Source organism: Panthera leo, chromosome B4 (assembly GCF_018350215.1).
Source record: "Panthera leo isolate Ple1 chromosome B4, P.leo_Ple1_pat1.1, whole genome shotgun sequence".
Lineage (NCBI taxonomy): Eukaryota > Metazoa > Chordata > Mammalia > Carnivora > Felidae > Panthera > Panthera leo.
The window spans coordinates 17,405,303-17,427,643 of NC_056685.1; the positions used below are offsets into that span (position 1 = coordinate 17,405,303).

At 37.1% G+C, this 22,341-nt stretch overlaps 1 protein-coding gene across 1 annotated transcript in view; it reads left to right on the forward strand.

Annotated features, from left to right (window-relative positions):
* The window catches only part of MALRD1 (MAM and LDL receptor class A domain containing 1), a 774,784-nt gene that overhangs the window by 26,645 nt on the left and 725,798 nt on the right, over window positions 1–22,341 (forward strand). The window contains exons 2-4 of the mRNA XM_042948257.1: window positions 8,683–8,777; window positions 8,866–9,027; window positions 18,624–18,720. Coding sequence (XP_042804191.1) covers window positions 8,683–8,777; window positions 8,866–9,027; window positions 18,624–18,720 — 354 coding nt within the window. The remainder of the gene's footprint in view (window positions 1–8,682; window positions 8,778–8,865; window positions 9,028–18,623; window positions 18,721–22,341) is intronic.

Consider the following 22,341-nt stretch of genomic DNA (forward strand, 5'->3'; position numbering starts at 1 on the left):
AATTAGTGAGCTACGTGAAGTTTTCAGAATTCCTGAACAAAATTGATGTCTATTTTTTATTAGATAATATAATATCTGTTTATTTTCCCAATTCTTTTATTTCAAATTCAGAGTAATACACCAGTCAGGTAATCATAGTTGACAACTTAGATGATTATTTGAATTAACTGATAGGACATCAATGAAATTTTTCCATTTAACAATAAGTAGTCAAGCTGTCAAATTTTTTTTTTTTTTAATTTTTTTTTTTTTTTTTTTTTAACGTTTATTTATTTTTGAGACAGAGAGAGACAGAGCATGAACGGGGGAGGGTCAGAGAGAGAGGGAGACACAGAATCAGAAGCAGGCTCCAGGCTCTGAGCCATCAGCCCAGAGCCCGACGCGGGGCTCGAACTCACGGACCGTGAGATCGTGACCTGAGCTGAAGTCGGACGCTCAACCGACTAAGCCACCCAGGCGCCCCTCAAATTTTTTAAGGTAAGCAATATTATTCCACTGATTGGAGCTAAAAATAACACATTCTATAATTTCTCTGTAAAAATACCGATCTTTTTCCTATGTATCATTTGTTTTTCTTTTGGCAGGAATCTTATCTTTACAGGCAGATGGCTTGTTTATTTGTTAAATTTATGTGGGTATATATTCTTCAAATTAATTTAGCCATAAGTGAAAAAATATATACTCAACAGAAATTCATAAAATCAAATAGTAGTGTATTAAAATAAATATAATACACATTTCAAAGAATATATCTTTTGAACCACAGCCAAATGGCCAGTAGCCGGCTATGTTCCCAAATGAAAGTGGGCAGGGAATTTCACCAATTAAAGCAGTTGGAAAGGACCCAGCGGATTTCATTTCTTTGCAAATGAAGTCTGGCAACACTGATAAGTAGATACATTGATTCAGTGTGTCCTACAACTGAATTAGTCAAGGAAGAATTTACAAGAACTCAGCAAGTTTAGGCTTCATAGACTGGTCAGCCACCCTAAAATGTAGCAAGTGGAACAGGAGAACCAAATAATGCCTACCTAATTGTGCTGGCAGAATTCTCAAGATGTACCTCCCAAGATTCCCAACCCTTGGTTTTTCAGTCAAAACTAACCTAGGTACTTTTGTGAAAAGACTTTATAGATGTACTATGGTTGCTAATCAGCTGACCTTAAAATAAATTTAATCTGGACTGTTCAAGTGAGCCCAGTGTAATCACATGGTTCCTTAGGAAAGTCTATGTGTAAGATCATGTCATTTGCAAATAGAGATAGTTTTACTTTCTGTTTCCATTCTAGATTCCTTTTATTTCATTTCCTTATCTAATTGCCTGGCTAGAAACTCCAGTGCAATGTTGAACAGAAGTAGTAACAGATATTCTTATCCTACTCCTATTAGGGGGGATATTTTTCAATCTTTTACGATCAGGTATGATGTTAGGTGAGGGTTTTTTGTGGATGTAATTTGTTAGGTAAGGATGTTCCCTTCTGTGACTCATGTATCGAGTGTTTTTATCATGAGAGTTTGTCACATGTGTTTCTGCATCTGTTGAGACGATCATGTGGTTTTGGCCTTTCCTTGATCAATGTGGTGTTTTATAGTGATGGGTTTTCATATGTTGAGCTAACTAAATTCCTGAGATAAATTCTACCTGTCATGGTGAATAATCCTTTTCATATCTTGCATGATGAGGCTTTCTTGTATTTTGTTTAGTATTTTTACATTTATATTAATTAGAGTTATCAATCTATAGTTTTCTTGTCATAGGTTGGGCTGGTTTTGATACCAAGGTAATAATGGCCTCACAGAGTCGACAAGTCTTCTCTCCTCTTCCAATTTGTGCAAGAGTTTGTGAAGTATTGGTTTTAATTCTTGTCTAAGTGGTTTATAGAATTCACTGGTGAATCCTGCCGTGAGTGAGAATTTCTTTGTGGGAAGTTTTTTGATTGCTGATTCATTCTTTTTACTTGTTATAATTTATTCAGATTTTATATTTCTTCTTGAGTTAGTTTGGGTCCTGAGTCAGTGTTTGTGTCTTTAAGAATTTGTCCATATCATTTATGTTATCTAATTCGTTGGCTTGCAAATGTTGATGATATTACCCTACAGTTTATTTCTATAAAGTTGGTAGTTCTGACCCTTGTTTGACTCTTCAGTTAGCAAATTGAGTCCTTTTGTCCCCCTATTAGTCAGTCTAGTAAAAGGTTTGTTAATTTTGTTGTCTTTCCAGGAACCAACTTTTGGTTTAATTGGTTTCTGTTGTCTATTTTTTATTTCATTTATCTCTGTTCTAATGTTTATTATTTTCTTCCTTTGCTGGCTTTGGGTTTGGTCTGCTCTTCTTTTACTAGCTTTGTAAGATGGAAGGTTAGACTGTGTTTAAAACTTTCTTTTTTTAAGTTTAATAATTTAGAGCTCCAAATTTATTTCTAAGCACCGATTTAACTGTGTCCCATACATTTTGATGCAATGTATTTTCAATTTTATTTATCTCAAGTATTTTCTTGTTTTAATATATTTTTTTAATGTTCATTTATTTTTGAGAGAAAGAGACAGAGTGTGAGCAGGAGAGGGGCAGAGAGAGAGAAGGAGACACAGGGTCTGAAGCAGGCTCCAGACTCTGAGCTGTCAGCACAGAGCTCAACAGGGAGCTCAAACTCATGAACTGTGAGATCATGACCAACCAACTGAGCCACCGAGGCTCCCCTTTAATATTTTTTTAATGTTCATTTGTTTTTGAGAGAGAGACACAGAGCACGAGCAGGATAGGGACAGAGAGAGAGAGGGAGACACAGAATCAGAGCAGGCTCCAGGCTCAGCTCAGAGACTGGGCTCAAACCCAGGAGCTGGGAGACCATGACCCTGGCTGAAGTCATATGCTTAACCTACTGAGCCACCCATGTGCCCCTATCTCGAGTATTTTCTAATTCTCTTCTGGTTTCTCCTTTGACCCATTAGTTCCTAGGAGTATGTTGTTTGATTTCCACATATTTGGGATTTTCCCACGTTTCTTTCTGCTCTTGACTCAAATGACTCCACTGTGGCTATAGAACATTACTTGTTTAATTCATATCTTCTTAAATATATTGAGACTTGTTTTATGGCTAAAATGTGGTCATTCCTGGAGAATATTCTGTGTGCACCATAGAAGCATATGTATTTTGCTGTCGTTGGATGGAGTGTTCTATATGTCTGTTAGGTCTAAGAGGAGTATCATGTTGCTCAAGTTTTTTATTTCCTTACTGATATTCTAAGTATTTTATCCAATCTTAAATGTAAGGTACTGGAGTCTCCAACTTTTATTGTTGAATTGTCTATTTTCGCTTTGTTTTTATTGACTTTTGCTTCATATACTTTAGGCTCTATTTTGAGGAACATATGTTGGTAATTATTATATTTTCTTGATGGGTTGATTCTTTTATCATTATAAATTGTACTTGTTTGTCCCTAATAGCAAATCTTTTTGTGCATGTTCATTTTTTTCCTGAATTTCCAGATCTTCTTTAGTTATTATTTGTATATTATGGTTTTCATATCCCTTTATTTTCACCCTCTTTGGATAATTATATTATTGGATCATACTTTTATACGATGTGTCAACCTTGGAGTTTTGACTGGGGACTTTAACCAATTTACATATAACATAATTACTTATGAGATGGACTTCACAGCTGCCAGTTGCTATTTGCTTTCTGTCTGTCTCCTGTTTTTCTTGTTACTCTTTTCCTTCATTACTATTTTCTGTTGCACAGATATTTTGTAGTATATCATCTTAATTTAATTTTTCACTATGTATTTTTTGAATTATTTTATTAGTGGCTGCCTAGGGATTACAACAAACTAGTTTGGATTCATACCAATTTAATTGCAGTAGTATATTAAGGAAAGTTGTCTTATCTATCTCCATTTTCCATACCTTTACTGCCTCAAGTACATCTTTATATATTGTGTGCCCATCAACAGTGAATTCTAATTTTTATTTTTATCAATTATAACAACCAATTATAATGATTAGTTTTTGATTTTTATGGTTTATATTTCTTGATGTTCTCAATCATCTATTTTATTGATATTCTCTATTTCGTGAGACATCATTCATACGGGGTTTTTTTTAGTACTTTAGATATGGTTTCCATTGGCTCTTTGAAAGATTTAAAATAGCTGATTTAAAGTCTTTATCCAGTAGGTCCAATGCCTTGGCTTCCTCAGAGACACTTTCTATTGATTTGTTTTTCTTCTGCACGGGTCATATTTTCTTGTTTCTTTATATTTCTCACAATTTCTCTTGCAACATGGACATTTAAAACAGTATAACATGACAAATCTGAGTCTTGCTTCCTCCCTTTCACATTTTGTTGTTATAGTTGTTTGTTTTATTTGTTGTTTTTTAGTTCAGTGACTTTTCTAGACCAATTCTGTAGTCTTTTTTTTTTTTTTTTTTTTTTTTTTTCATGTGTAGCCACTAAATTCTCTGCATGGTCAGATTAGTGGTCAGTTAATGATTGAAAAGAGAGTTCCAGGGCACCTGGTGGTTCAGTCGGTTAAGCATCTGACTCTTGATTTTGGCTTAGGTCATGATCTCACAGTTTGTGAGATCCAGCCCTAATTGGGATTGTTTCTCTCCCCCTCTCTTCACCTCCCCTGTACTCTTTCTCACTCTCTCTTTCTCTCAAAAATAAATAAATAAACTTAAAAAAAAAAAAGAAAAGAGAGTTCCTTAAATCCCTGGAATCAATAAATCCCCCAGTGTTTGTTGAGGGACTTTGTATGCGTGTTGGGATGCACCTTCAGTAAAACCAGGAAGTTCACAACTCTGTCTTAGTTTTAACTTTCTGCTTTCATAGAGCCTCAAAGTCAGCCAGAGATGAGGGCAGAGGGCCTTTTCAGGTCTTTCCAGAGCATGTGTACAGCCCTGTGCATGAACATGTCTATCTAGATTTGCAGGAAAAATAGGAGCATTTCAAAGCTCCTATGTGACATCTCATTCCTCAGAGTTTGCTTTAAGCTTTTTGGTTAGCCTACTTAAGCCCCAACTATTATTATCCACAGCCTCAGGCAAATGTACAGTTAAACTACTTACCTTGGGTTTCCTCCGTCTCCCACGTTGTAAGTGATTACTAGGAATGCGTGGGAGCAGAAGTAACATAAATCTACTGCATGTCACAGAGTGACCAACTAGCTCGAATGCTTGCTGCAAAGAAGAATTTTTTCGGTGGACCGGGTATTAATAGGGTGAATTTCAGACAGCCTCGTAAGTGGGGTCCTTCGGGAAATACCACACATGTCAAATGATGACAATTATTTGGTAATGGAGGTTGGACAGAGCTCTAACTCTATTCTGCTTATTGTTGTGGATGCCATGCGGGGCTGCTACTTCTCAAAGTTGTTCTGGAGCTGGCAGTGGACGACAGGAATAAGACGAGTTAAAAAAAAAACCCATAAAACTCACTGTTTTTACTGAGATTCCACTATTTCTTCAATAAAAGCTCTCCAGTTTGCTAAGCCTTGCTATGACCATTTTTTTTGGGGGGGGGCAGTTTTTTTCCCCATTGCCTTTATAGAGGAGTAAATTTTGAGGGGTATTTTCATTGGCATTTTGGTTAACATCACCCTCATGTGTATAATCAAGTTTTATGATGCACTAAAGTGATTCCTCTAGCTCCAGATGACCGAGGCAGGCTTAAATTGATGTGGCTGCGTTCAGTTATACGTTGCCAGCCATTTTAAGAGATTAGTATTTGAGGACATCCTTTAGGAGATACAGTTTTAGCAAATATCATGTGGTTGTGATGAGCTTGTTAGTTTAACAAGCAGGTATGAGACAAACTTACGATTCAATGGAAAGAGAATTTAACACATAGAACTTAACAACTTGAAGCAGTTTATATCGAAGACTATTATTTCTTCTCTGTTATCTGAACTTAGCCACATTTCTGTCATAGAAGAGAACACTTTTGCCTTTCCAAAAGTTTTGGCGCTTTAACCTTTGCTTCGGGCCTTGGACCTTGTCATGATGATCCATTCCTGCAGACTGATTTTTGGGGAAATGTTCTTGAGAACTGATATTATCTCACTGTCAGAATACTCAATTTTTTTAAGTTCCTTTGAGCCAGTTGGTTACTCTGTAACATGCCAGTAGGATTTATGTTCCTTCTGCTCCCACGCATTCCTATTAATCACTTAGAACTTGGGAAAAGGAAGAAATGCAAGGCTGCTGTCAATAATAGTTGAAGACGGTGACACTGAAAATTCTACGTTATCTTTTCCTGAGGATCAAGGCTGGTGAAATGCACTGCTGAAGTTATTGGATTTAGCCCTGCAGACTTGATTCATGGTTTTTGTTGCTTTCATATTTTATATACTTCCTTTTTTTTTTTTTTTTTGGTCATCAGTCTTGGGTTATGTTAGGATTTTATTCCAACACTTACCCAGCAACTGAGAAAAAAATTTTTTTTGAAAGCCCTTTAATATAAACATTTAACATTATCAATAAAATGACACTATTGTTATTTTGTCATTTGAATAATTAGCAATTTGCCATGAGATTCTTTGAAATACGTTTTAAAGATATGCTATGCAGTGGCTTTTATGGATGCAGGTATAAAGTGGGAATTTATGAATGATATCAACAAACTGAAATGAATATGGTAGAGATTAATAGACAATTTACAACGGTGACAATTATATTTGTATATGTGTATGATGTGATTGCTCATTGGGCTACTATAAGGGATGAGAGGGGTGTGTACAGAAAACATTGGATACATTTTTGGTTATCAGCTTCTTAAGTCTCTTCTCAGTGGTCGGAAGCAGCAGTAGGAGGGGGTATAAGATGAAAGATGGGACATGTGGGAAAAACTTATGCTGCCAAAAATGTGCTTCTTTCTTTTATACCCGTAGACATGATGACTAAGGTCCTATGGAAAACAAGAGGGAGTTTTCTATAAGATGGTATTTGTCCCTGAGGAACATCTTCATCTATGAATTAAAGAAATTCTATACTCACCATAGGGAGCAAGGGAAAATTGAGTGTGCATTTCAAAAAATGCTTCCTATTGCCACTAAATTGGAATTGAAGGTAGAAAATAGATATTGGTATTGGGTGCATTTTGAATGCTGTTTTTGTTTTCACCCATGAAAAGAAAGTTTATTACTCGATAAATGTCAAAAGATCTCAAGCTGTTTTCTGAATTTCAAAGTTTTCTTTTTATGATAACCTGAAGATGAGTGTTTAGGTTTTTTTGACAAAATACAGAATAATTTACAGTGTTATGTACCAAATGATGTACTTTATACTTATAAAACATGCTACTTAAGTATTGAAATAATTTATTATTTTATTGTAAATGCTACCCTATTGTTTAATAGAGTCAAATCTTATTTTTAAGCCCAAACTCAAGTAATTGAGTAATTTCCTTGAAAAATGAAAATTTATCTCGAGTAATAATAAATGAAAATTACCCAAGTAATTTCCTTGATAAATGAAAATTTTCTGTATATCTCATCGATGGTTTTAATAGGTGAATACTTATAAATAATAACTTAGGGCCTGTTGAATACTATTACCGTTTGTATTGCTAATATTATTTACATAACACTTGTATGTAAATAATAATATAAAATAAATATAATATCTCATACGCTTAGTTGATTATTTACTTGCTTGACATTTGCTTTACCTTCTGAAAATGAAGCAAGAGCCAACTAGTAATTGTCCACTTGTATCGCTGTGATACCAGCAGCTCATCTAAATTATGTTTATGTCATTATTCCAGGGAATACATCCTCAGAATGGTTTTCCGTTATTGCAGGGACTTCATTTATGCCTCTGGCCATATTTATAACAATCATTAATGTCATTATTTTCTACTTAATTAGCGTACAGTTTTGGAATAGGTGTAGAGAAGAAGAGGTTTTTTAGGTTTCTTAATTTTGCTATCGATTCTCGCAACGATGTGATAATTAAATTTGATTTCCAATCCAGCTTTAAACTACCATGAATAACTCAGTAGATAGGTTGTCATAATCATGAATATCATTTTGTCATTCCTTTTGACAAATAGCAAAACGCCAAATAGAGTAGTAGAACACAGCGGTTCCCCAATTACACACTATAACCTTGTCAGGCACTGTGGAAATTTATGAAAGCCCAGGGAATGTTCTACATTTATTTTATAGTCTTCTAAACAGTAACCGTCCGCTGGCATAGTCCCTACCGCACTATGCGGGAGAACGTCAGGGCTCTGCATTGTTCTCTATGATCCCGGGGAAAGCTACGACTCTTTGATCCAATTCTTTCTCGAGAAAATCACAGCAAACAGTGAACCCCTTTGCATCTTTCATTGAATTGCTTACTTTGGTGGGCAGTCCCAGTATCATGCTCTCCCTGGATACCATCTTTGCAAGGCTCTAACTTTCTATGTGACAGGAGATAATTTGGGTTGTGGACTGCAGCCGATAATAATGTCATAGGGAGTATAATCACAATGAGCTATTTTGCTGGGTTACCTAATGAAGTAAAACTATCAGTCAGATCATTTGCAAAAGCAGATGATGTGGTTACATGTTTCATTCTTTAAACAGAAATATATTGACCTAATGTGCATATGGGCCTGAATTTTTGCATGGTGTGCTAAATAAGTTTGCCAAGGATTGCTCTGACTGTAACATGCTGACTATTGTTGCTAACAGCCCACTTCCTGTCACTGGTCTCCAAGGTGGATTCTACTTCCTCAAACTTAAGAAGCAGAGTGTTTCTTCCCACGAATATCCAACATGCCTGTCAGGTATTTGAAAAGACGCAGAATTTTCAATACTTTTCACAGTTGGGAACTTCTGTTTTATAATCATTTGGACATTCCTTATTTTTCACAGATTACATTTTATTACTTCTCCAGTCAAGTGGGTGGCAAATTAAGAGCTGGCCTTCAAACTACATGTGGTGGGCCCGTTCGGCATTTATGGCAAAACACAGCTGGGCTCCAGAATCAGTGGGAGAGAAATGTCATGAGCATCCAGAGCAACCAGAAATTTCAGGTATGTGTGGTATATTTGCTAACCTTATCATTGAAGGAAAAATGATAAAATACAGATATTTATCGGTAGGTGAATTAAAAGTAGGATGACCCCTGCCCCAGTTGGCCAAGGACTGAGGGATTTGCCAGGACTTTTAAAGCACCGAAACCAAACAGTCTTAGGATATTGCGATGGCCAGTCACCCTAAAAAACACTTTTAAAGGTAGGTTTTAGGGGCACATGGGTGACTCAGTTGGTTAAGTGTCCGACTTCAGCTCAGATCATGATCTCACAGTCTGTGGGTTCCAGCCCCGCCTCGGGCTCTGTGCTGACAGCTCAGAGCCTGGAGCCTGCTTCGGATTCTGTGTCTCCCTCTCTCTCTGCCCCTCCCCGGCTTGCACTCTGTCTCTGGCTCTCTCTCTCTCTCTCAAAAATAAATAAACATTAAAAAAACTTAAAGGAAGGTTTTAAATACGTGCATAAGAACTAGAGTTGATACATACTAACATATTAATATTTCAGTAAAATATAAATTTTTTATGATATTTCTCTTACTATTCCAACCTTCTCTTTCTTTTCATTCTATTCGTAAGAATTACTTGTCTTCTCGACTTCTTTCATGCTTTTGAGAGAAGGGGGTTATATTGTGTAATGAGGAAATAGACGATTTGATTTAAATACTAATTCCAAATGCTGTTGAAGTAGAATAATTGTCATATTCATTTCATGGTTAGTCTCAAATTATTCAATACAGCCTTTATTTTCCAAAATAATTTTGAGAGTGAAAGCCTAAGCAAGCCCATAAAAGACAAACTTATTTATGCAGCCTAATAAAACTTATGTATGGTGGAAATTATAATCTAATGATTATTACCAGAGTTCTTGGTAAAGCATTGCATATTTTTACATTTGGGAAAGCCAAGAAAAATTTCCCATTAAAAACAGGATCTTAAAGCATTTTATTCTGAATGAATTTGCTTTTTAAACCTGGTTTGCAGGCCAATTTAGCCAACTCGGCTAAAGCAGGTTTCCTTTATAATCTATTATTTGAATAGTATAGTAATCATTTTTATAGTTTTGATACAGAGTAGAAAATCATCTGATATGTGATGGATTTAGCACTTGCTTAAGAATAGGGATTGAATTGGATTGAATTTTAACTTCAGTTATTTTGAGTAGCTAAGAGGAAGGATGGGAGAATGAGCAGGATTTCTATTACAAAATTGTATTGTTAGATATGCGAATGGTACATTTTCTTAATTGATCTGTCATAAATTCATTGGAGTTTGAAATTTCAGGCTTTTGTAAACTAAATGGGGATCCAAAGAGGATCAAAGAAAATCACTTAGTGGATGGTTAAATGACACGCAGAGGATAAGCCTTCAGAGGAACAGTATGGTTGGAAACACAATTCTGTCATTAGAACTTTGCACTCTGTGGAAGTCAGGTATATTGGTGTGTGTTGGGCAGGGTATCTTAAGCCATTAGGCAGTTAAGTCTTCCTGTGAATGACCAATTCATTAATTGAACAAAGACTCGCTTGGGACACTCAGGATGCACTAGGTGGGATTCAAGGAATGTTCTTAGTACATGTAAAGAAAAGACTTTTCCCCCAGCTTTATTGAGATATAGTTGATATATGTGTAAGTTTAAGGTGTATAATGTGATAATTTGATAAACCTACAGTGTGGCATGATTACCACAATAAAGTTAGTTAACATATCCATCAACATCACATAACGACAATTTTTTTCATGCAGTAAAAACATTTAAGATCTATTCTCTTAACAACTTTCTATTCTCTTAACTATTATTAGCTATATTCACCATGCTGCTTATAAGATACCCAGAACTTACTCATTTTATGGTTGGAAGTTTGTACCCTTTGGCCAGCATTTCCCCATTTCCCACACCATGCAGGCCCTTGCAACTAAAAACAACTCTTTTGGGAGGCACCTGGGTGGCTCAGTCAGTTAAGCATCTGAGTCTTGATTTCAGCTCAGGTCATGATCTCAGGGTCATGAGATCAAGCCCCATGGTGGGCTTGGTACTGGGTGTGGAGCCTGCTTAAGATTCTCTCTTTCTCCCTCTGCTTCTCTCTCTCTCTCTCAAAAAAATTGCTCTCTGTTTCTATGAATTTGGCTTTTATAGATTCCATATATAAGTGAGTCATAGAGTATTTGTCTTTCTCTGACTTATTTCACTTAGCATAATACCATCAAAGTCTAGCCATATTGTCATAAATGACAGGATGTCCTTCTTTTCTTGGCTAAATTATTCCTTTGTATGTATACACTAAATTTTCTTTATCCATTCATCTGCTGATGGATACTTGGGTTGTTTCCATGTCTTGGCTACTGTGAATAATGTTTCAATAAATATGAGAGTGTAGATATGTCTTTGAGATAGTGATTTCATTTCCATTGATTATATACCTAGAAGGGACTGCTGGATCATATGGTGGTTCTAGTTTTAATTTTTTGAAGAACTTCCATACTGTTTTCCATAATGGTTGCACAAGTTTACGTTCCCACCAACAGTGAACTAGGGTTCCTGTTTCTTTACACCCCTGTGAACACATTATCCATTGTCTTTTTGATAACAGCCATTCTAAGAGGTGTGAAGTATATCTCACTGTGGTTTTGATTTGTATTTCCCTGATGATAAGTGATGTTGAATATCTTTTAATGTACCTGTTGGGACATTTGTATGTGTTCTTTGGGATGATGTCTATATCTTTCCAGTGATGTTCTTTAACCATTTTATTTGTGTGTGTTGGGGGGGGGGGGAATCTTTTCTTTCTTTCTTTCTTTCTTTCTTTCTTTCTTTCTTTCTTTCTTTCATCAAGTTGTATGAGTTTCTTATGTATTTTGGGTATTAACCCCTTATCTGATAAATGGTTTGCAAGGAGAAGATTTTTGTTAGGCATGTGGAAGAAAAACTATGTGTTCCTGGCTTTGAGGGTGTGTGTGCAGAATGAGAGCCTTGAGTACCAATAATGCATCTAATTTGTCGTGGATGTTCAGGTGTCATTAACCACTAGAGAAGTTTCTAGTTTATTTCTTAACACTTCTCTTCCTACTCCCCTATGGCTCTCTGTCTTCTCTCAACAACAGCAACAACAACAACAACAACAACAACAACAACAACAACAACAGCAACAACAACAACAAAGCAACAGAGTAGAGCCAAGAGTGCTTTTGAGGGGATTGAGTCACACTGACTAGATGCTAAAGGATGAACTTGCTGAAGTCCCTTCTGCCTGTGTGCCCATATACACCTGAATGGCAGAAATGGAATTTTGTCTGTGTAGGAACCTTGTCAGCATTTACACATATTTTCCAACTTTGAAACAGAGTGGATGGTAAAAGAGTCTTAACCTATCTTCGCCAAGCTTTGTGCCTTCTTATCTCTGTCTCTAACTGAAGGTCAGGGTCTTTCCTAGTGAGTAGCCCAACAGAGATTTATTTGGATGTTGGCTAGAGTTGGAACCTGAGTCTTGAGCGTTAAACCTTTTAAAACAACTTCCTCATTTTTCACAGCTATCCATTCCCAAATGGCACATTGCAGGGGTTGATGATTAAATACGTGTAGCCACTAGATATAAAACTTAAAACTCCCAAATATATCACCTCCAGGGCCATTCAGCTGGAGCTGAGGCAGTGTGGTTATTCACTTGAGTGCTTTAAAATACAGCAGTGGCTCCAACGAAAGCAGATGCATGTGCAATATATTAACTTGTTTGCCCAAATACTTTATTGCTGATATGAAAACAGTGCCTCTACCTTAGAGGCTTTGTAAAACTTGGGAAGCCGTATGACTCTCTGGGGATCCTTGGGCTACACCAGTCCTTAAGATGGCAGGTATGTTTTAGTTCTCTCCTGTCAGCAGGGAAGCAGAGGTTCACATGCTTTTTTTTAGCTGAGCCACAGAGATGTGCTGTGTGTCTCATGCTGCCCGACACCCTCTCAAAGCTTGGTCCTGAACAGCTTTAGCAAGAGGCTTATTTGAGGGCATTTTGTAATCAGCATCTCCAGACAATATCTGCTGCCTCATCACTTTGCAAGCCTCTGAGAATTCTTCTGTTTTCTGCAATTTCTCCTCCGTGATGCTTTCTGACAGTTTCAAAGCCATTCGTGTGTTTCCTTTAGAAATGTCCATGTAAGAGACTTTAGTTTCAGCTGGACCCTCACTTAGCAGGGGTTTCTGAAAAAAAAACTCTGGGGGTGCCTGAGTGGCTCAGTCAGTTAAGCCTTCGACTTCTGCTCCGGTCATGATCTCTCAGTTTGTGGGTTCGGGCCCCATGTCAGGCTCTGTGCTGACAGCTAAGGGCCTGGAGCCTACTTTAGATTCTGTGTCTCTCTTTTGTCCCTCTTCTGCTCATGCTCTCTCTCTCTCTCTCTCTCTCTCTCTCTCTCGATAAATAACATTAAAAAAAAAAACCCTCCTTTGAAAAAGCCTCTGGATCTAGCTGCCATGTGAGGGCTTTATCACCTTTATCTGTAAAGTACTAAGTTCATCCCTTAATAAAATTGAAGCGCGTTCATTTCTGAGGGAATACTGCTACATAAACAAAGAATGGTGTTTATGCATTTAGTCAACAAAGATAGCAGCATCGAAGAAAATTTCAGAAGGTGCTTAAGGAATAATGACATCTAGTATTTACTGAGCACTTACTATGTGTAAAGCACTACGTAGTCCTTTGTGTATATCATTTTATTGGTCCTTCATGGCAGTCCTCTGAATCCAAATTATAATATACCCCACTGTTTACATGAGGATTATTAGCTTTAGAGAGTGCAATAGCCTATTAAATCACATCCAGATTAGAACCCAGTATAGTGTGATTTCACATCTCAATCATTTACTCACTGAGCCATGATAATTTTTTTTATCATATTAAAGCATTATAAGGCTTTATAAAAGAAAAAAAATCCAACTTCTAGATTTGGTCAAATACGTGGCATGTGATTCATTAAGCATTCCTTTGTCTGCTGTGTTGGATAAAACATTATTAAACATTATTCTGCTAATTGACTGCAATTGCATTACTCAAAATTGTAGACTTAAGCAGTTAATTTTGCTATTGCCCTAAAATATTTGCAGAAGCAAAGAATAAACCACGCTCAACCTGTAGCAGAAATGTGGGCTCAGATGCAAGTGACACCTTCTCTCACGCTCCTTTTCTTTGTTCTTGAAAAGAGCTTAAGTATTAGTTTTATGGGTAGGAAGGAAGGAATGCTGTACTACTAAGTGCATCCCTGACCGTGGCTTTCAAGTTGAATGTTTGGATTCTTAAAGTAAATGAGAAGTTACTGCCTGAATTTTAAAAAAATGCTGCAACATTTTTCATATGCAATTATCTGCTTGTCAGTTCTTTGATATTCCATTTAGACACGCCAAAGGGTGTTTAGCAGTGTCCTATTCAGAAGTAGTACGTTTTATTAACACAGACAAAAGAGAAGTTATTCATAAAAATAGATACAAATCGTTAACTGAAAAAAATTTCTACTCGCAAACTTTTCTAAAGCATAACTGAGGCATTTTACCTCGTAATTTAAGAATATTGGGGCACTTAGGTGCCTCAGTCGGTTAAGCATCCAACTTTGGCTCTGGTCATGATCTCATGGTTTGTGAGTTCGAGCCCACCATCGGGTGAGCTCGAGCCCCACTCTGGGCTCTGCACTCTCTCTCCCTCTGTCTCTGCACCTCATGGGATTCTCTCTCTCTCTCTCTCTCTCTCTCTCTCTCTGCCCCTTGCTCACTTGTGCGTGCTCTCTCTCTCTCAAAAAAAAAAAAAAAAGAAAAAGAAAAAACATTTACTATGTGAACACATGATGGTGAAAAATTACTTTCATCTTTTTCTGTTTCACACGTTTGATAATTATATTGAATGTACACTACTAATTAAGAAAAGTCTAATACAATAAATACAGCTACAAGAGTTTCTGTTCATGTAGTTACGAGTGTCATTCAAGTCAGTTTATGTCTGTTATTTTGCTACTGTCAAAGTTTCATCGGGAATTTAAATCAAGTGGCTTGAGCGCTGACCCCTTGCCTCCCTCAGAGGCCATCTTCTCTTAAAATGTTTGGCGTGAAAGCAATTTGTGTCTTATTTACTATTGGATCAGTGCAGGCCATACTTGACTTCTGTGATGTTGCCCAACTTCTAACTTCATTATTTGCTAGTTTGCTACTCTTTCTTGATTTCCCCTAAAACAGTTAAAATGAGGTAGATGTTTGGAAAAACGTATTTGCCAAAGTTTTGAGGAAAACAAGGAATGGTAGGCATCACTTTTCTTAGAAATACAACTATCATACGCAAATATGGCTTCCGACCACAGATCTGGCTTTTTAAAAAACATGATCTCGAGGTTCCACTTTCTTGAGCTAGTTCAACCCATCCTTCTTTTCAGGATCCCAGCCAAAATCTCTGGAATGTCTTTCTGTTTAAATATATTTAACTAGAGTATCAAGTTATGCCCGATAGGTCTTATGTTTTATAGCTACACAGACCCAATGGTGAATTTCCTACATTTGGAGAAATAACGTTCTCCCTAAGAAAAACATTTCCTCTTGCTGGACCAGTGGGCTCAAATGACAGCCAATTTTCCGTCTAACTTTACTTCAGTTAGACAGAATTAACATATAATTTAATTGAACCAAACAAATATACATAATTGCAAACTGATGGAGAGAATTGAAGGCGAGAAGGTAATTTAAAAGCCTTTTCATTAGATCAGGTGTGAAGATACAGGAGTAGAAGTAGGGATGGAGCGGAGAGAGGGCTTAAAGCTTAACAGGTGTTGATGGACTGGAGATGTGGCTGGAAGAGAAAGTGGTTCTGCAAGTCGCTTTGGAGTTCTGAGCATTGAAAAGTGGCAGTCTTCTGGTGCCATTGTCAGAGAAAAGGAGGCAGGGACACGTCCAGTTTGAGGGGAAAAACATTATGATTTAGAAGTGACTTTGTGTCATCTGGTAAAAATGTCCAGAAGTCTGTGGAGATATGCGCAGAGAGCTCGGGCGGGGGGGGGGGGGGGGGGGAGGTTGACTTTTGGGATATAAATTTGTGTTTTATCAGCCTGGGTGACAGTTGAAACCCTGAAGATTGATGGGTTTGTGGGGAGAGTGTGGAGAAAGAAGGAAGAGACTGGTGATGAGTTAACACTTAATGTTTGCTTCTCTCTTTAAATATGGCTGCTACAGGTGTGTTCTTAGTTTGGCAAGAACAAAGGAATGTATCCAACGGGAAATCTATAAACATTCATGTAATACTTAATACTTTATAAATATTTTATAAATACTTTATTACTTAAATACTTTAATACTTAAATACTTTAATAACTGTGTTACAATAACAGCTAATACTTATTTAATGTGAACTATGTAATAATTCATTTGTCCTTGAAAATCTTGTCATATAGGTAAAGAGTTATTATTTTTTATCAGTACATTTTTACAAAGAAGAAAACTGAGGTACAGAGATGTTAATAACTTCCCCAAGGTCCTGTTGTTATTAAGCGGTATAGTTGGGATTTGAACCCAATTAGTCTAGTTCCAAATACATACTTCAATCACTATGCTCTACTGCCCTCACATAAAACCATTCCTATATAGCAGTCTTTTTTTTTTCTTTCTTACCCTCTGAAACAGCTTTTTATGAAACAGCAAAGCAAAATTGCAACATGATTTTAAATGTTTATAAATTAGGTCACAAAAGGGATGCAAAATGGTTGACGTATAACTCTTAGATTCACATAACTAAAGTCATTCATTGAATCTTACACCAATACCAAAATAAGATTATTCCATGATGAAGAGTAGCCCAGGGACACCTGGGTGGCTCAGTCAGCGAAGCATCTGGTTCTTGGTTTCAGCTCAGGTCATTATCTCATGGTTCATGGGTTCGAGCCCCGCATTGGTCTCTGTGCTGAAAGCTAGAGCCTGCTTGGAATTCTCTCTCTCCATCTCTCTCTGCCCCTACCCCCCTCCCCAACCTTGTCTCTCTCAAAATAAATAAATAAACATTAAAAACAAATAGTAGCCAAAATCTAGTAACCAAAACTATATATTAACATCAGAAATAATGTTCAAGCATTAAGTTGGAAAAGAAAATCCACTAATTTTCTTTCCAAATGGAATCTACAAACTAAATTTTTAGAAACTGTCAAAGAATGACTAAAACTACAAACCTAGGAGTTGGGTTTACAGAGAATTCTGGAAGTGGTGAGAAAAAATACATACTGAGAAAGTATCAATTAGTATGCTTGCAAAACTCTCCCATTGTACTCATGATTCTGATACTAATGTATGATGAAGGGATTTTGCAAACGATCTGCTGGGTGCTACAAATAAACCTTGAGACTAAACTCTTTGTAACTCTTGTCTTCTAGATGTGGTATAAGGTTAGTCACACTTAACCTACTTGCATATATGTATTCCCCAAAAGATCTAGTCTCTACCAGAGATCACACAAATCTGGAGTGAAAAAAACATTTGGAGTTGGTTACTACTGTTTGCCAAGTACTTTTCCCATTCTATTTATTTTTGCTCAAAATTTTCTATTTCAAATGTATAACCAGCACTCACCTTTTTAGATACCAAGTGGATGATTTTGCCTACGCAGCAATCTTTGATAGGTCTTTTCCAACATGGTCCTGCTTTACAAGTAGTCACGTGGTCATTCTGTTTTATGTGAAGAAAAGTTCACTTTCTTAGGGCTACATATTGACACATTACCCGATAGGTTGTGGGTGTTTCACATCATATTTTTAATAGTCTAGTACATCTGGTTTGAAAGGAAATATATCAGTACATCATGTTGTACAGGAAAGAAAAGAGAATGCACCACAGCAAAATGATCTACTAGGGTCAGTTGTATTCACTGTATGCGGACTAATGGTTAAGTTAAAAAACAGTGCTGACATTTTGAAATAATAAGATGTTTATGTCATAAACAAGGCTAAACAATGCCCACAAGTTTAATGCATCCATGGATTAAGACTCAAACATCATTGGTATTCATTAGTGAGGTTGGGATAAAACTCTCCACCCACACACCAATTTTCAATGGATTTAAATAACTAGGAAATTGGAGAGTAGTTTCTTTCTAAGGTTCTCAGATTTATTATACCAGAGTATTTCCTCTTGGGGCATACTTGGGTTGCCTTCATGTCCCAGTATCACGTTCACTCATTTTAATAAGAAGTCGCTGAACAACCATATCCAGTCACTGTCCCAAGTTTTGTTTATATAATAGCAGAAAATGCACAGGAGGATACAGCACAAGGACATCCAAGTCTGTGAGCAAAATTTAGAGAACCAGAAGTGGAAATGGGACACAGTTGCAAAATGGCAAAAAACCAGAGATCAAGAGGCAGCTGGGTCCAAGATCTGGTAAATACTAAAGAGCTGGTGTATACTATTTGAGATGCATGGATGACTATATTTTCTTGTCCTTAAGAGTGTATGCTTAGATCTCTTTCCACTTGGAATTGGAATGGTCACCAAAATGCTTCTAGGAAGTGATAAGTTTTTTATTGGTAGGCTCTGTGCTGTAAGACTTCGAGACAGTGATGTTCCTTGCTTTGTGCTTTCATCTTGTTTTTCTTGTGCAGGTTGTTTTTCAAGGTCAAATAATTTCAACTCCTGAACAAGATGAAGTCATAGCTATTGATGATATATCTTTCAGTTCAGGCTGTTTGCCTGCAAATGGTAAGAACTTTTTCTCATTTTGATCCTTATTGTGTACATAAATTCAGTGCAATTTAAACATTGTGTAATGACTTTCATCTGCTCTTTCTTTCTTTGCTTTTTTTTTTTTTTGGCCCGATGTTTTAAAGTGGGCTATTTTACATTGTATAACAATGTCTAGGTTTATGCTAGAAGTGAAAATAGGCTATTTTTCCACCGATTCTGATGCTATAGAGACCTAAAGGGGTAATTTAGTGTCAGATTTGAAACTTTGTAGCAATGTTACAAAATTCAACCGGCCAGTTAAATCACCAAGAGAGCTTCCTGCCTTCTGGGAGACTAAGTGAAAGCTGTCCTCCATAGGGTTGAAATTGTCTTCTTGGGGAATGGACTTGACTTTTCCACTGAAAGACACATATGGAGAGAGATATTAGCTATAATCTATTTTCTTTTAAGACAAACAACTCGATCAATAAGCCACATGTATCAGGTCTAAAAAAATTATCCATTATTGGTCATTTGATTATATTAACTGAATAATATTAATTCACCATGCACATTGGTCTCAATAGAACAGTTTAATGTTAAAATTATCCATTGGTCAGGATAAAATTAATTTAGTCTAATATTCAAACAAGAATCATATGTATATGATCATAGGTAGTTGATAGATCTTTTTTCCTTTTTAAATGTTATTGTACTGTAGTATGATGTAGCATAATAAAGATAGCTATTTTTGTAGAGAGGCTTCTAAATTCTAATTTTGTAGAAAGTATGATAGTTGTGGTAAATTATATTTCAAGATGAGTTGGTCTACCTAAAAGGAGACCAAGGAATCTTGATAAAGGCTGTCTGTATTATGCTTGGATTTTGAACAGCAGTTCAAAGCAAAGATGAGTTGGTCTACTTAAAAGGAGACCAAGGAATCTTGATAAAGGCTGTCTGTATTATGCTTGGATTTTGAACAGCAGTTCTGCTGGTCTGATAAGAGTGTTTATAAGAATGTGTATCTTGCCACTTGGACCACGGTAGGGTTTTATAGGAGCCAATGACAGCCCCTTCCACACTGGAACACATACAATTTTTTTTCATCTTTACATTATCAGTTCTCAGTCTATATTAGGTAAGAAATCACTATATGATAAATTGAAATATAGATACATTGAATTGCAGAACTTGAAAGGAGCGGACGGTAACCTCCACCTGTTCCTAGAAGTAAATAGTTGAAGTAGGAACCTTAATGTCTTTTTGCCAACAGAAGATAACGTTTACTGGCTTTAACAGAAGGGCAGCAATGTATCAGTATAGAATACACTGTTGACTACAAGCAGCACAGACTCAACTATTGACTACTCTACAACTCAGTCTCCCTTAATGCTCTCTCTTCTGGTACCCTGCATGGTATTCCCGGGTCCAGAGAGCAGCCAGCTTATGCTTGATTTTTATTGAGGCAGCTAGTCCCTAACTGTGATCATTTTAGCAGTATCTTTATATATCCCATTTTTATAGTTTCTGCAGAAACTGAGGTCTGCCAAACTAAATGATCCCCAACTAGTCCTATTTATTGCTCAGGCTAGCTTAATCAACCCGAAAGAAAATAAGGAATGAGGTCAGCTTTTGGCTGGACTTGCCTCATTGCAAGGAAAATTAGGAACTGGCCGCTGCTATGAAGCTTTGTTTGCATTACAGACGTACACAGGAGCATGCTGGGGTTGTGCCTGGGACTTGACATCGCCTGTAATAGGACTCTGCTATCATTTCAGATATGACCTTTCTCTGCATCTCTGGACCTGGGAACCAAAGCCATTTCCTTAATTACCTGTGATCCACATACTGGGACAAAGGCCAATGTAGATGGGCCATGATAAATATTCAGAAGACAAATGCCAGGTTTTTAGTAAGCACTTAAAAGAGCTCTATAAAATCACTATAGAAGTGAAAAAACAGTAGTCACAGGAGTGAGAGCATCAGCCAGCTGGACATTCAATGAAAGGTTGTGGCCAAGTAGAAAAATATTGGTGTCTGCAATTTCTAAGACAATAGTTCCAGATAATATTATAACCATATTGTTTTTGAGGTGGTGGGGAAATAAAGTTTACTGAAGATGAGGCATGAATTTTAAAGCTAAGTTATTGGCTAACCTTTTCACATGGCTATTAAATTTGTACAACATTACTGGGTGTGGGGCTAGAGAAGATTTTGACATCCCAAACTGAAGTCTTCCATGAATATGGATTCATGAACCTAGATCTAGGGAAGTAAGTTGTGTGTTAGGAGCCAAGATATTTCTACACATGGAAGAACAAATGAATCGACACTGGGGATTTAGAAGAGTGGCAACTTTAATTGTAGGCCTTGTGTTTTATGGGGCATTGGGAAAGGATGCCATCCCTTGGGACAATTGCAAAGGAATTAGTCTGTTGTTAGAAAAAGCCAGTATATTGATCTCACTGCTCGTGGGTTCGAGCCCCACCTGCATGGGGCACCTGCATGGGGCTCCGGGCTAACAGCTCAGAGCCTGGAGCCTGCTTTGGATTTTGTGGACCCCTCTCTCTTTGCCCCTCCCCTGTCACACTGTGTCTCTTTCTCTCTCTCTCAAAAAAAAAAAAAAAAAACATTAAAAAAATTAAAAAGAAAAAAAGCCAGTATTCATTTAGGTAGGATCCTACCTATTTATTTAGGTAGGATCACACAGTATGTTCTTTGAAGGTGAGGGTGCAAGGAGTTTTATTTTTTGTTCTTCAAATAGAATGAGGGTTGATGGCACAATTAAACTTTTGGGAGGAAAACACAGCAGCATGAGGATTAATAACGGAGAAAAAGAATAAAGTGTCATGGAATAGGATTAGCACATGGATGGAGTTGCATTTTGCACATGGTAGGAATGTGAGATACGGTAAAATTATATAACATTAAATTTGCAAATGATGCTCTCCAGTCAAGTTCAGATGCTATCATGATAGACTAACCCTAGTCAGTCACCAGAATCACAAAGAGGAGTGATTGATTCTGGGCTTTACTCCAAACCTGCTAGATGGGAATCACTGAGGATAAGGCCTACATTTTAAATAAGGCACTCAGGACACTTTTGGTGAAGCCAACTGACCTTGGGTTTAAGAACCAAACTAGCATTTGTATGCCACACAGCCTGGTCCCTGGGTTGCTACACTCACAGTGACTGCCCTGAGACAGAGTTCCAGCTGACTAGAATCAGTGGTTTCAGTCTCATGCAGTCCTGATGGTGACGATCAGCGTGCATCTGAGACATGGGGGCAGAAGCCCACTCAACGTCTTCCGGACATCACCGTCAGAAATCTTAATCAAGTGGAGGGTGGAGTTAGGAATGCATTTGGATGCCAGAAAAAAGACAAGTTTTCCTAGGTGACTTAAGAAAACAGAGGAGATGGACAGTTATGGCATAGATTTTCAACTCTAATACTATTAAAGTCAAGGACTAAGGGATTTCCTTGGTATTTGCTTCATGCTTGTCACCTTATGTTCTTAAAGTGACTGTTGAGATTCTATACATCTCACATCCAAGCTAGGAGGAAGGCAGAAATGGGAAAGGGCAATGTGTTTGGCCATGCCATTGGCTAGGTGATTGTCACGTGGTAACCTTGGTTGCTAGGGAGACTAATAAAA